The sequence below is a fragment of the Nothoprocta perdicaria genome, unplaced genomic scaffold (genome assembly GCF_003342845.1).
Source record: "Nothoprocta perdicaria isolate Ctin4 unplaced genomic scaffold, notPer1 scaffold_182, whole genome shotgun sequence".
Classification (NCBI taxonomy): Eukaryota; Metazoa; Chordata; class Aves; order Tinamiformes; family Tinamidae; genus Nothoprocta; species Nothoprocta perdicaria.
The window spans coordinates 448957-463662 of NW_020455005.1; the positions used below are offsets into that span (position 1 = coordinate 448957).

The 14706-nt window shown below is 48.2% G+C and overlaps 1 protein-coding gene across 4 annotated transcripts in view; it reads right to left on the reverse strand.

Moving 5' to 3' along the window:
• Nucleotides 1-14706, reverse strand: part of SOBP (sine oculis binding protein homolog) — a 93876-nt gene that overhangs the window by 20887 nt on the left and 58283 nt on the right. For 3 of the 4 annotated variants that reach the window (XM_026036627.1, XM_026036629.1, XM_026036630.1), the window contains exon 5: nucleotides 11616-11711. The exons of the other annotated variant lie outside the window; for it this stretch is intronic. In XM_026036627.1, coding sequence (XP_025892412.1) covers nucleotides 11616-11711 — 96 coding nt within the window. The remainder of the gene's footprint in view (nucleotides 1-11615; nucleotides 11712-14706) is intronic. 4 annotated transcript variants of the gene reach the window in all.

Consider the following 14706-nt stretch of genomic DNA (forward strand, 5'->3'; position numbering starts at 1 on the left):
AATTGATGGACAAGAGAAGCACCTGCTGTTATCCGTACTGAGTCGGTCTATTAGCTCTTTAGTATTTCAGCTTCCATCATCTTTCACCCCTTAAGATTTGGTGCTGGCCCAGCTGCATTAGGGTACCCCATGTTGGGATACAGTGCCTAGCCCTAACTTCTGGCATGACACAAAGCTGGGCTGGGCCAGATTCTCCTCCACAGGAGGCTCCTTTACACCAGGCCTCACAAGCACCCTCCACGCACACAACCTTGGAGACGTTTCCCACTGCCCCAGGGCTGTAGAAGCCCCTCGGGCGCAAACAAGAACCTGCCCTTTGTTTAATGTGCCTAACGCAGCAGGAAGCCACTATTTGTATCCCACAGAGTCACAGAATGCCTGAGGTTGGAAGGGACCTCTAGAGATCATCCAGTCCAACCCCCCTGCTCCAGAGCACGGGGCACAGGGCGGCATCCAGGCGGGTTGGGAAGATCTCCAGAGAAGGAGACTCCCCAGCCTCCCTGGGCAGCCTGTGCCAGGACTATCCCAAAGGCACTGGGAGCATCATCCCCTCCCAGCTGCCCATTCCCTTGGCCGCAGGGAGCGCAGGCTGCGAGGAGGCCCACACCGTATCAGGCGTGTGCAGCTCGTGGTGCAACAAGCAGCAGCAGCTCCCAGAAAATGAGCGTTTCCCCTCTCGGCCAGCGCCACAACGTTCCGGCGGCACGTGCAGGGGCGCGCGCGGGCCTGGGCCCAGGGGCTCCGCTGCCCTTCTGCCTGGCGGGGAGAGCCTCGTTGACTCCCCGCAACGAAAGCTATCAGCACGAAACAGAGCTGGGGGCTCAGTGAGGCAACCGGCGCACTAAGAGATACAGCCTCTTGCGGGGACTGCGGCTGGAAAGCAAGTTTTGCAGCAAAATGAAACACCCCCGTGCCCCGCATCAGACACCCCCAAAACACACACAACCCTAGGGCCAGCTGAAGGTTTTAGGTTGTTGAGGACTCATGTTTAGCAAGCCTGTACAACGGTATATTATATTGTATATTGAAGCTCTGTATTGGAACGGGCTCCTTCCCTTGTTTAACCATTTTTAATTGATCGTTCAGGCACCGATCAAAAACCAAGCATCGAATTAATTCTGGTAATAGTACACAAACAAAGTCGAGTGCTGAGCACCATTTGAGAACACAGGACACGTGTACAGTGTGCTCTCTTTGTGATCTGCACTGTGTGTTTTAGTTGCTGTGCGTTGCCCCTGCTGACAAATTGCTTTTAAACACCTCAAGTTAAACCTAGGAACCTGTTTTCAACTATTGTGCCAGATAATAATTCATAATAAATGAACCTCTCTGCACATCCCAGGGGCCCTGTTGTTAGCTATTTGGAGTACGACACAACATTAAATAATAGATAGCTCTTTGCACTTGTAACGTTTCAATCTCAATCTCAAATTGCATGCAAAAGGGATTAAAGTGATTTGCACTCCCATTCAGAATGGAGACCAGACATGTCCATCTAAAGCGAGCCGCTCGCTAACTTCAAGCGTAGCAGCAGTTCCTCCACTTGCAATGAATGGATCTGCACACAAGCTCCAAATCAGACATATGCCTAAATACACTGCTCTACTGATGACTCTAGCTGTCTGCAAGTGTCCTATGGAATACGACTCACTGGGAATATATAGAAACCTCTAGGAGGTGATTCAACCAATCCTAAACCAGCACCAAGTCACCTGCAGTCAATCACACTCTAGAAGGGCTTGTCTTCCTGCGTTGGCTATTGAGGAGACCCAGGGAGCTTAGCTCAGATGTCAAACATCTAGATAATCACATCAAAAGTCAAAGGATACTATGGGACAATAAAGAAACGTGACAAATGTAGAAAACAGAGCACAAGCGGAGCCAGCTGAAGCTCAAACTGAAACTTTTTTTCTCAACTGTTCTCAGTGTAACTGAGAACAACATTCAACCAACTGAAGCTCATGGGAATATTATGCTTTGGGTATGTCTAGCACAAGGACACCTTAAAATCCTTTAAAAGGACCTTAAAATGGTCCTTAGAAAGAGAAGCAAACTCCAGTGGGACGAAGGCTTCACTGCAGTTGTTGATGCTGCTTTGGAGCAAGGTGTGAAGCAAAGAGGGCCCTGCAGGGGATGACTGTGCGCTTGTAGCCTGTTAGTCTGCATGTCCCCCCACCTCAAAGACCCCATCTAAAGGGAAAGGCAGAATTGGCAAGAAAGCTTCACGCAGGGAAACAGGCTCCTTCCCAGAGCGAGGCAGCAGCACATCGAAATCACGCTGTGCAAGACAACACTTGTAAAAATGTTGACAGGTATCATCCCCTGTTTGACTTACGGAGCCATCAAACCCTCACTTCCACGGAGCATTTTTGGACCCCGCAGTTGACGGAATCACCGATTTAGGATCTGTCAGACTTTGTTATGCAGATTAAGTGTCTCTCCTCGGTTCCATTTGTTACGCGTTAATAAGAGAGCACTGGAGAACGCTTTCCCGCACACAACCAGGGCCTTTGTGCCACTACATAGTAAATTTTGTTCTTGCTAGTGTGCGAGAAAAAAAAACCAACCCCAACACAACAGCCACACGGCTTAGTTGCTATGCAGAGACTTAGAGCCGCTGCATAGGGATCAGTTCCAGAGTTTGGTTTGATGCGAAGCAAGCCAGGCAAATTAGGCCTGGCTGTGATTTGTCAAGGCTTTGCTGCCTGCCTGTGTCTCTCATGCACAGAGAGGCAAGCAGCGTGCCCAGTTCGGGCTGGCCTGGCTCCTCCAGAGCTCTCCGAGATCCCAATCCAGGTTTCCTGCCTTTCAGCTTGATGCCTGGTGCCGTTAAAATACTCTGTACCAAAAGGCAGATTTATTATGAATGCTGGAAGGGATCTTTTCTTTCTCTCTCTCATTGACTAGATGTGACTCAAAAAGTTAATGGTAATTGCTCTCATCTTCATTTAGCAGAGAGAGAGAGAGAGAGAGAAATGGGAGCAATTTGCAGATCTGAGAACAGGTCATTACAGGTGTGTTATATTAGTGTATTCATGAGGCCCCTGGGACAGCCATGCTGAGATATCCAATAACTTTCTTAATGTGTAATTACACACCATTGGACTATAATTGATTAATTGAAAAGGGAATGTAGGCAGATGCTAGGCCAAGGCTTCTGCTGCTCATTAAATGAATATGTCCTTGCTTCTTTTTAATAAGTTAAGTGAACTACTCAAAAGCAATTAAGTGAGAACTGAAATTCATTAAATTTTAAATAATTATTGGTATTAACTTCTATAATAAAATACAGGATATATATTTTGCATTTTTTTCCCATTCCAAAAGTAATATAATACATGTCAGTGCTGCGATGAGGAAGTGCCATGTGATACAGCTAGCAGGAGGCAGCGAGCAGCACCCTCCTTTAAGCAGCTGGATTTTCTGTGGTGCACCCTCAATGTAAAGTTCAGCTGCCTTGCTGGGATGTCATTCCTGAGCCACATAGGTCAATCCCTATGACATCGTCATAGGGATTCCCAAAGGCATGGCTCTGCAAGCTCAATATTCCAGAGCGCTTCCAAGCATTCCTGGGGAATAATCCCATGAAATGCGTCACCACTTTTTGCAACTCCTCTTGCCAAAAGCCCCATGTTAGTTCTGAGAAATTAAAACAGCACGGGCTCCCCGTTTTCAAAATACCACTTTCTCATTACAGTTCATCAGCAATTTTTGCTTTAACGGCATTAAAGCAATATCATTGCAAACTTTTTTTTTTTTTTTTTTAATCTTTAAGGTCAGACAACCTATTTATCAATATGAGTCATATAAGTAATAGGCCTCCTGCACCATTACAGAAGCCCACAGCAAGCAGGGGTCTTTTCAAACCTGACCAAAACCATTCCAGCCAATACCCTGTATTAGTGAGAGCAAGGGCGAGAGGTCCAGGAGGGTCTGAGAACCTGTCCCCAGTTTGGGGCTCCAGCTCGGGCAGCTCCAGTGAGATGGGGTACACGAGGGGTTCTCAGGTGGGTACCTGCCTGCTGCCCACCATGGTGGGGGCTCTAGGCCCTACTCTCCCAAAATCTCCTGTCTGCCTCTCCCAAAAACACTCCACCAAGGAAATATTTACGGCTCTGGGTGACGGCTGTGGAAATTGTATTCCACCTTATGTGGAAGGAAATGTGATTAATATTATTTGACCGTATTTCACTTCCCTTGGAACAAAGTGCATCTTTATTCTTTAACATTCTATAAAAACTGTCTGAATTTTATTTAAATTGGTTCTGAATGCCAGTTTCATGTAGAAAAGTCAGGATTCACAAGTGATTTTCTTTCCAAGGAGTACAAAACTACTTTTTTTCTTTTTTTTTCCAGTTTTACAGCCTTCTGAATGTTTGTGCGAGGGCAGGAGAGGGACTGAAAATATTTTGGGATATTTTTACTTCAGAATTTACTGAAGTGATTATTAAAAAATAGGCTACAAAAATGCATTTCCAGCCAACATTTTTCTAGCTTTGTAACTGTTTACATTTCAATTCAATAAAAACATTGCTATTTTATAAAAACTGTCTGAAAAAACACAGCTTTTCGAAGATAACATGATTAATATGAAAATTATAACTTCAGTAAGCAGATTGAATTAGGAAAGCAAAAAGCAAAAACAGAGTAAAGCAACACAAGCACAGTGGTGAAGAGAAACTAAGGTTATAGAAATTATTCAGAGGTCAACAGTAATTGCACATTTATTAATGAAAATTTTAATGCTTCTTCTGGGAAGAAAGATGACAGAATTGGAGCTGTAATGGGCTTTTAATTATTTGCCTTCCTAACAAACACACTCTGCTCCTCTTTTGAAATAATAATAACACCAGCGTTAAAAACTAGACAAGATGCCTCCTTCTTGAGGAGTGAGGAGCCCGTGCTCAGGAAGCTACGCGTCGAACTGTCGCGTCCTAAATGGCTCCTGCTGCATGGGGACGAGAGGAGCCGCTGACCTCAAGGCACTCGGGCTGTCGTGGCTGTTCCTGGTGGGCAGGGGCAGAGCTGCTGCTGGCGAGGGGACAGGGTTTGCTTCCCATCGGGATTGATGTCCTTGCTCAACCTGCTGCATCTTCCCAAGCTGTTAGACCCTCTCGCTGTCACATCCTCCCTTCCTTTCCATCCCTGCACTGTGCACTTTGGTTTTGGCATACAAGTGGCTGCAGGGCACTTGGCTCCTTTTGTCCCGCTCCTCTTCCCATCTCCCCCTTTCTTCAGGCCACGCATTAGTTGGGATTTTGCACCTATATTCCATGTGTTGCTGGGAAGTGATGCACCCAATGACTTGTCCCTGGGTGGAGGGTGACAGAGACAGCAGCAGTGGTGCAGAGGACTCGAACCAACTGCTGACAGCACCTGTGCCTTGGCCGCTCGCTGTCCTGAAGAGAGAGCAGGTTTCTTTGCACTGCCCCAGCAAAATGTGCTGGAAATGCCCCAGTGATGGCCCTGCGGCCTGGGGAAGCCCTCGTGCTGCTGATCAGGGCTGCTCCCGCCAACCTCCATGTAAAGAAACGCGCTTTAGATCTTGTTTCCAGCAAAGCTGATATCTCAGAATTGCTATTGTGTCAGGGCTGCATTTTTCCTAAGTGCCTACAGCTGGTCTCTGACAGCAGCCTTCAGCTTCAATATTATTAATAAAGATCATGTTGTCTATGCTTTAATTTACCAGTGAGCTGGCCTTCAGCGGCCTTTGGCCGTAGAGGGGGGAAGGTGTCCTGAGAAGGCAGCTTGTCTTCTTTCATGTCTACAGGAGACAGGGGCTGCCCAGAGCTCATTCACGCTTAGGGGAAGGGGTCCTGCCGCTCTGAATCAGATAGGTACCTGAGCATGGGGGTAGATACCAAAAAAACACTTGTTCCTTGAGCTCCCCAGCAGCACAGGCCGCAGGTGCTATGGGGCTTGCCAAGGCAGATGAAGGAGGCAGAAGGATTAAAGGACGGAGCGGTTCCCTCCAGCCCCCAGCCCAGGTCTCCTGTCTCCCTGGGAAGGGAAGGGAAACGTCCCCTGTGTGGCCGCCCAAGCGGCCCCGGGGAGTGGTGCAGTGTGGAGGCAGCACAGCCTGCAGCCCAGCCGGGCACCAGCTAAACCCCCCAAACCCGTCACAGGAATCCAGCCTGGCATGGTACCCTTGCTTGAGAAGAAACAGAGTTTCTGTAGGGTTTGGGGAAGGTTGTTTTTCTTCTTCCTTTTTTTTAATATTCTGCTATAATTCATGAACAATTTATTTTTCGAAAATGAAACGTTACAGGCCATTAGTCTATGATATGACCTAAGCCCCACTGTTATTTCAGTCACAAGACAGGTTGAATTTCACGTGGCCGAGATTACTGAGGTTTTCAGAACCCGGTATCCATTGCCCACTCCAATTGCTTTTCCCATTACTTTTGCTCCCGAGCCATGGCTGCCGGGCTGAGGCACAGGGCTCTCCGACAAGAGCTGTAGCGTCATCGCCGCCATTTGCTGGAGCCGCAGTGCACGCTATGGCCCAGCCGCTGCTCTCAGCCCACGGTGGTGAACGGGGTAAGAAACTGAGGAAAACTACCCCAAAAAGAGCCCCTGGGCCGAGGCACAGGGAGTCTCAGGTGCTGGCGAAGCAACAGGAGGTGCAGCCGTGGTGGCTGGAGCTCCAGCAGGCTTGGAGACCTTCTCCCACCCATCACCACATGGCGGCCGTGCTGCCCCTTGCCCCGCAGCAGGTCATGCCTTAAAGGCCAGGAGAGGCGCAGGGCCCCAGAGCTGCTCTTGGCAATGCCCTTCCGAAACCCGGGGGAAAGGGCTCTTGTGTCCTGGGACGGGGCTGAGGAGCCGCTCTCCCTCTCCCTCTGCTGGCTTGAACCTAAAAGTGTGAAGGAGAAGCCGGGTGGGCGGGAGTTGCCAAGGGAAAGGGCCTCTGCTTTTCCTCGGCACTTGGAGCGGGAGGCGCGGGCAGGCAGGAAGGGCATCGACAGGCTGAGCACCCCTGCCTTCGGGGCACTGTGCCCCTAAGTGCCCTGACACCTACTGCCCTTCAAAACCCAGGCTCTCTGTAATTTTTCCTTTACACTGGAGCACAGGAACCAGGTCAGAAAACGGCAAAAATGACCAAACCTTGCATTCTGAGAACCAAACCCTCACGGCCCCCAAAGAATGCCAGCACGTCTGTTGATATTTAGCTTGATTGTGCACTGCAAAGGATACTGCACTCTTGTATCGCAGGTGTTCCCACTGCCTTCTCACAAACAGCCTTCCCAGTTTGATGCCTTTTTGGTTTCCATGCAGTACGAAGCCCAGGTTAATCCACTTTGTCCTTTCTGCGGTTTGGAGGCACCCCCCTTGCTGACCCGGCCCCTAGTGCTGGGATGGGGCTGAGCCTCAGCCCTCCTGCTGCCCTGTGCTGGCCAGAAATGCCTTGCACTCCCAGGGGATTCTCCTGCTTTTTATGTTTCATTTATATTCATTTTGGATGTGTTTTTAAAGCTTTCTTTTTCTGTGTTAGTGATTAAAGATATCTGGCTGTAAGTGAGTTTTGCATTAAATCCAATTAAAAAAAATGTGCTTTATTTTGTGCCTTTTATGTAACAGCTTCTAAACATCAATTCTACCTGATAAGAACTCACTGCATACTGGAGTCATGAATTTATCCTCTGAGAGCAGAACTAATAGGAACAGGCTTTTAATTTCAAAGAGAAAAAGATCGTGACTTTACTCCGGGAAAACTGTGGATCTCAGCTGGGTGTGGAACTGGAGCTGAACGTTTTTTCAGGGTGTTTATGTTTTGTTTGCTTATTTGTGTGCTTTACATCTAATCCCATAGCACTGGGTGGTACTCATATCATCTCCATAAACAAATGATCTGGAAAGCAACCTGGCATTTCATTTCCTTAACCCATGAAACCCTCCCTTGCTCAGAGAGCAGCAGGCCAGTCTGAAACCCTGACTCAATATTCTGGGCAACTTGCAGGGGGAGGAGGAGGACGAATTGCTGGGTTTTCTTTCCTACTTTTGTTAAAAGGCATCCAAGCATGGCTCTTCCTACCCTGACTAACCTGGGTAGGTGCCAGATGGATTTTCCCTTTCTCTAGGCAATGGCTCAGGAATTTCAGCTGGCTAGAGCAGGGGTTGCAGGCTTTTCACTGGCCTTTTCATTCTAGCCTACCCTTTTTCACCAGTTAATCCCATCTCTCTCCCCACATCCACTATTAGTTGGACCGCACTGTTCCTTTACAATCAGCTTCCAGAGCTCTGAATTCTGCCTTTTCCTTGTGGAAACAAAGAGAGGTGCCTAAAAGAAAAGCTTCCAGCCACCAATGGAATAAGAAATTAAAATCCTGAGGCAGGGTCCGTGGTAGTGGAGTGCCTGGCTGGCCAAGCCACCATGCTGGCCTAACTCTTCAAAAATAAGTTTGCATATGTAGTTCCCAATATTTATCACGGGCAACTAACCTTAAAAAAGAAAGCATGACTCTCAAAACAACTGGAAAGCTCACAAGGAAAATTTTCTATCTTCACTGACCAAAAGCTTTCTTAACCTCTCTGTTTCCTGTGCATTACAAGAAACATCATGACACACCACATAGCCAGATTTAAAGCGGGAAATAAAACCCCTCACCTAATTCCGCAACCGCAAAACGGGTTTCTGTATCAACCAGAATCTTTCATTGTCACTGCTTTTCCTAACGCGCAGAACTGCCTTAAGCGCTCGGGGGGTTATTTTGCCTGAACGGTCGCTCTTCCTTGCTGTTTCCTTTCAAAAAAAAAATATTCCCGATACATCGGAGCGGTCCCAGTGTCTGCAGAGCGCCTGCTCCCGGGGCAGCGGGTGCTGTGGAGCGGGCGCAACTGGTGAGGGAACAGGTTCTGCTCCCTGCCACAAAATGGCGGCCGGCGCGCTCTACAGCGCCCGCGGCCCCGTCCTCTCCCTGAAGCTGCTGCCCAACGGACTCCAAACTGCTCAGGAGAGCTCCAAGGGTTCCCAAAGGAATAAACAAGCCTGAGTTTCTCTTTCATCTGAAAATCTTAACTTTTCACTCCTTTTCAGAAAGCGAGAAGCCAACATCTGCCTTGCGCTGTTAGTGTCTGGGTGAGTTTTCTCCACTGGGAGAAAAAAGAAAAATCAGGGAGATGCAGGATGCAGCCCCTGCTCTTTTCTTCCATGTTTTTCTTCCTTCTCCCCTCACAGGGACACGATTTCTGGCACAAACAGAGGAAAACTGACTAGCATTTCGAATGAAGATGCTGTCTCCTTGACCACTTCACTTTACTCTCAAGCACATGTTAATACAGCTTTTTTTTCTGAAAAGGTTAAAATTTCTGAAAATGTGAAAATTTACATGGAAAAGCAGTACCTATCTGGAAAACATGCAGCATCTTAGACAAATAATAACACTAGTTCTCCCATTAGCCAAGGCCTCGTCAGCATAGTCTTTTCACAGAAAGTTACTAATACATCTAATACATCTTGAAAAATAGCAGATTTATATATTCATAATTTGTCTACTTTTTTTTTTTCAAATACAAATTAAGTACACACTACATCCCTGCCAATTTTGTTTCCAATAGCACAGGAAAAATAAAGCTATGACAAATTACTTTTATTACTTCCTTAAATAAGAACTGAAACTTGTCCAAAAAGCACATGAAAGACTAACTCGGATGGCTTGAGCTTTTGCCAGGTGTAGAAGTGATATAATAAAGCAGTAACTTAAATGCATATCGGGTGAAAGAATAATTAACAGGGCATTAAAAGAATGCTTGATTTTAATAGCACAAAGGGAGTTAATGGGTCCATTGATTCCTTGTACTTCAAATAAAGCCGATTTTTGATGGAAACAATACTTATTGTATGTACGTGTCCTCGTGTTGTCTCAAGACTCTAGTGCCAAACTCCTGCAATACACAAAATCCTGCTGACCCTGGGGGATCCCGGGCGGTTTGTGGGGGTTTATCAGACCTGACCTGACCAGTGGCACAGTAACTGGGCATGGCCTTGGAGAAAGAGCCTCTCTTATTTGGCACAGTAACAGTGACTACACTGGGGAATCGCTTTACGCGTCCGCTTGGTTTCTTCCCCCCGGGACTTAACCCCGCTGCCCCCGAAATCAACAGGAACTTTGCGAGGGATTTAAGAGGAAGCTGGATCAATTCCACAGGCTGCGATTGGGTTTTTGTTTGGCGGAATCACACTGGGAATGAACCAGCCCTTCTGAGTGACATGAGTAGCTCTGATTGCCCTGAAATCCTTATAATTACCTGCCCGGCCGCTGGCTGCCTGCAGGGGCTCCTCGGGTGCTGGGTGAGGCCTGGCAGTGTGGAAACGCTCTGTGTTTTGCTCTAGTTGCTGCAGGCAGCAGCGGTGCACGAGGGTGCCAGCCCGGCGCCCGGCTCAGCAAAAAGCCGGCTGCGTTTCCCTGTGCCGAGCGCATCCCAACCGCCCCGCAGCGCCGGGCTCCTCTTCCAGGCTGCTGCCTTGGCACAAACCTCAGGGGCCAGTTTCTGTGCTCACTGACATCAATTCAAACCCTCGTTCAGTGGATGGGCACTGGGGACAGTGTGGATGCGTGTGGCCCCGTGTCTCCTATGGGGGTGGCGAGAACAGCTTTTTGTGCGGAGGAAACGTGGCTTGTTCCGTGCCCCTCTCCAGTGCGTGTAATCAGGAAAAAGTGGTGGAAGTTGCTTTGAAATATAACTGAGTGTTCCGATTCTCCACAAATATTTCCGTTTAGCCAAATGATACATTTTACTTCAATGCGGAAAAGCAAACGTGAGGGAGAGACCTACCAATTCATCGGAAACTCCATTTCCAAAGACATGTGCGAATCTCTTAAATACACTGCAATCCATTCTCTGTTTACTTTAGATAAACAGTAAAATTCATTGTGGAGCACTCATTTTCTCAAGCTAATGAAGAACGCGGGGCCTCAACAGATTCATTTAACAGAAATATAATAGGCATTCCTGCTTGCATTTAATCTTGCCTAGCTGCAAATGCTAAAATGAACAGCAAATTAACCCTGCCTTGGAACAGAGATCCTTTCACAGCTGATATCATCTCTCTTACGGCTTGTAAACATTCCAGGCTCCCTGTCAGAGCTTTCCTGGCTTTCGCTCTTTCCCCACAGAAGAGGAGAGGAAAACGCGCCTGTCGGCACCGGGCTGGAGAGGCGAGGAACAGCTCAGCTCCGAAGGGAGCAGGAGGAACCGCGGCGCTGGTGTCTCCGAACAGCCTCAAGCTAAACTGTGCTTGGGATGCTGGCTTTGGCCTTTTGGGCCACTTTTGAGGAGGGTAGGGGCCCTATTGCTTTACCAGTCACTCCCTACGTGGCTTTTCTTCCAATTTTACTGTGCAAGACAAGAGAGCAAGACAAGGCCATTCACGTTCTGTAATCAAATATCAAAGGTTTTCATACAGTTTGTGATCTTAAATTGTTCACTAACACCAGAACTAGCATTAGAACTCTACACAGGAAAAAAGAAAAGAAAAAAAAGAAAGAATCACTATAATATTTCATACTGTATGTCATAATGAACAAAAGCCTTTCAAAAGAAAAAAAAAAAAAGAAAGGTTTTCACTGTGCTAAAGTAACAAACTAGACTTGTTGTAAGTATGTTATTCTTACAAGTAGTTCGCAGTTATTCTTGAAGGCAAGTCTTGGAGTTTCCTTAGCATAGTGCTGCTGGGGAAAATTTTCAGCATGTCCATCTTCATCTCTAGCCTGAAGGGAAATATAATGGCCTATTTAGGGACTTACAAATAATGGAAGGAAAAAAAAATAGCTAAAAGCATAACAGCTCAGATCATTTAAACAGAGGGTATCCCAAAATACAACATTATTTAAAAGTTTCTTTAAATACTCAGTACACCTCTTAGATACGAGAACTCGGGATGCTCTTTTCTTACATAGCTTAGGTTGAACATGCAAATTCATTGCGGTGTAATAATTAGAACAACAAGAGACAAAACCAAAATGAAATATTTGAGCTGGAAAGCTTCAGGGTTTCAATTTACTTCATTGCATTTTTCAGGATTACATTACATACGTACTCTTTTAAACTTTTTGACATGCTTAAGCAATCCCTAGATAATGTACTCGTATTTTCATTTTAACAGCAAGGCCAAAAAAAAAAAAGAAAAAAAAGTTTGCATACTCATAATGTACACGTAACACTGCTATAGATAAATGGATTCCCCCTCCATGTTTAAGCGAGGCTTTGAAAGGAGCAATCATCTAGCAAGAACAACGATTCTTCAATCAAATGCGGTAGAAATATTTAATTATGAGGCTGCATTAGAAGTTACTGGTTATTTGGAGCTACGCTGTGAATTAAGAAAGCTGAAGTTTAAATGGAGACATTAACAGAGCCCATTAGCCACTTGCATATAGCGCTTTCCTTCCGACCGGCAGCGTTTTCCTGGTTGAGAGTTAAAGCAGAAGGGGAGAGCGGGTGAGAGGAGGAGTGTCAGCTCGGCGCTCATTACCCTGTTCATTTGGGTGACACTTGCACTCTGTTCCGCTCCGTCTCCTCTGATCCCTGCCTGTCCGCGCTCCCCCTCGCCCTGCCTCCCGCAACTCGCAGCTGAGCCGTCTCCCTCACATATGGCTCGCATATCATTATGCGCATTCCATTTTACACTGCATTAAAATGATGAGATCCTGGCTCCTGGCCAGCGCATTTGCATGAGCCCCAGCGAAGCAGGGCAGGGGAAGGGGGAGCGGGGAGGGCCGCGCCGAGGGGCCCTGGCCGCGCTTGGGCTGCGTGGGGCGGTCGCATCGCGTCGCTGCTCCGCACGGCACCGGCGGCCTCGGCTCCGGCCGTGCTCCCGGCTCCGCTGGTGCCTGTGGGAGACGCTGGCACGTGGGGCCTTGTGCCGCTCAGCCGAGCCGCTGCCTCTCCTTGTGGGGAAAGGGTGGCAGGGGCAGCGGCGGGTGGCACCGGGCTTGTAGGAAAGCGACCCTTTCTTTCCTGCTATCGGTAGGCGCTCGGTAGGAAAACCCAAAGCATCTGTGTCCTGCCTGAAGCCCCCGGCTCAGCCAGCCTTCAGCCTGCGCCTCTGCTCCTCTGCCAGGTGGAGATAACGAAGCTCACCCACCACGGAAAATCACCATTTTTAAGAGTGTCTGAAAGTGTGCCTCACGTAGCACCTACCGTGCTTTATTATTACAAGTAGCAGGACGTGGAGGAGCAGTTTATTATGTGCATTTCGTGGCAGCTTATGTGTGTTTTCTTTCACTGCCCTCCATAGCTGCAGGGTGGAAAATGTTTAAAATTTTTCCTGCGAACCACAAAGAAGGGGCAGGGCTTTCCAGAACACCTGAAATTACTTTTATTTCAGGCATGGGTGAAATCTGCTGTATTCTTGCAATTATCAGTTTGCAACTCAAGCTTCCACGGCACAGTAAATGCACCCATCACACCGCGTGGGATGTGAAGTTCATCTGGATTTGATGCGTGTTTTGTAAACTTCTTCCCTCTTTCTGAAAACACTTTTTGTCCTTTGCATTCCCTAAGGGAAGGAAGAAGAGGCCAAATTGCTGGAGTTGCTCCAAGCCACCTAGAGCTCAGCTGGCGACTGGAGGCCCTGAAAAGGCCGCGCACGGGCAGACCCGGCCCGAGAGGCCGGCACCGCACGCGCCTCGGCTCGCACCCACCCCTCAAACTGGTCTGCTGAGCAGCAACGGCACCGAGGACAGAAACCGCATTCGTGGAGCTGCGTGGCCAGAGAACAGGGCCCCTCACGCCTTGCACAAAGAACCGGGTACCGGGGGTCCCGCTTATCTGAGCCTTGCTTTGCTCAACTTCGGATACCACCAAAAATTCCTTGAGGAAAAAAAAAAAAGCCATGGATAGCTAGTCTCCAAACCAGCCTGCCTGCGCTTTGCTATCATTTACTCGGGCAATAAAAGTACACCTGGCTTTGCTAGCTAGTTTTTACTGGAAAAATTACCTCTTCTCAGCAGACTGGACTACTGCCCGGGCTGCATGAATGCACTCCTACCATCTTACAAGGGTAAAAAAATTGCAGGAAATGCTCTTGTGAAGTTCATCACTGTTATAAATGTATATATTTTTTTAAGTGGTAAGAGTTTAGCTTGTCGATTCAATATTTTTTAGGCCACTGAGTGAGGGACTGACTCGTTGCCCATCCACGGGGCGCAGCGGTGAGCAGGCACCCCAGCCGCCAGGCTGGCCGGACTGCGGGAGCGGACGCATTTCCATTTCACGGAGCCATTCCAGGGAGGCATCCAGCGTGGCGCTCCCAATGGGCGCCCGCTCTCTCTCTGCAGCTCATACCCTCGCTCCTGTGCCCGGCATCTCCCGTTCATTGCTGGCAGGTTGGCACGGGATCAGCCCCGACTGCCATGGGATGCCATTCGCCTGCTATTGTTTAAAGGGAAGCAGCTGAAAAAACAAAGCCGAGCCTGTGATCTTGATTTTTTAAACGATTTTAAACTGCTAAAATTGTTACAGAAACCCTCTCTTCAAAAAAATGTGTTATACATAATTGACTGCCTAGATGCAATCTATACGGTGAGACTTCTCGCGACGCGCTGCAGCTCCCAACGCGAGGCCGGGAGCACAGTCCGCTTTGGCAGCCCAGAGCCGCTCTGCGGCGGCGCTGGCGCCCATGGGAGCACCCGGAGCGGCCACCGCAGCGGCCCGCGGTGCCGGCAGCGGCAGCAGCGCTCCCGGGAGAGCTGGTTCGCGCGC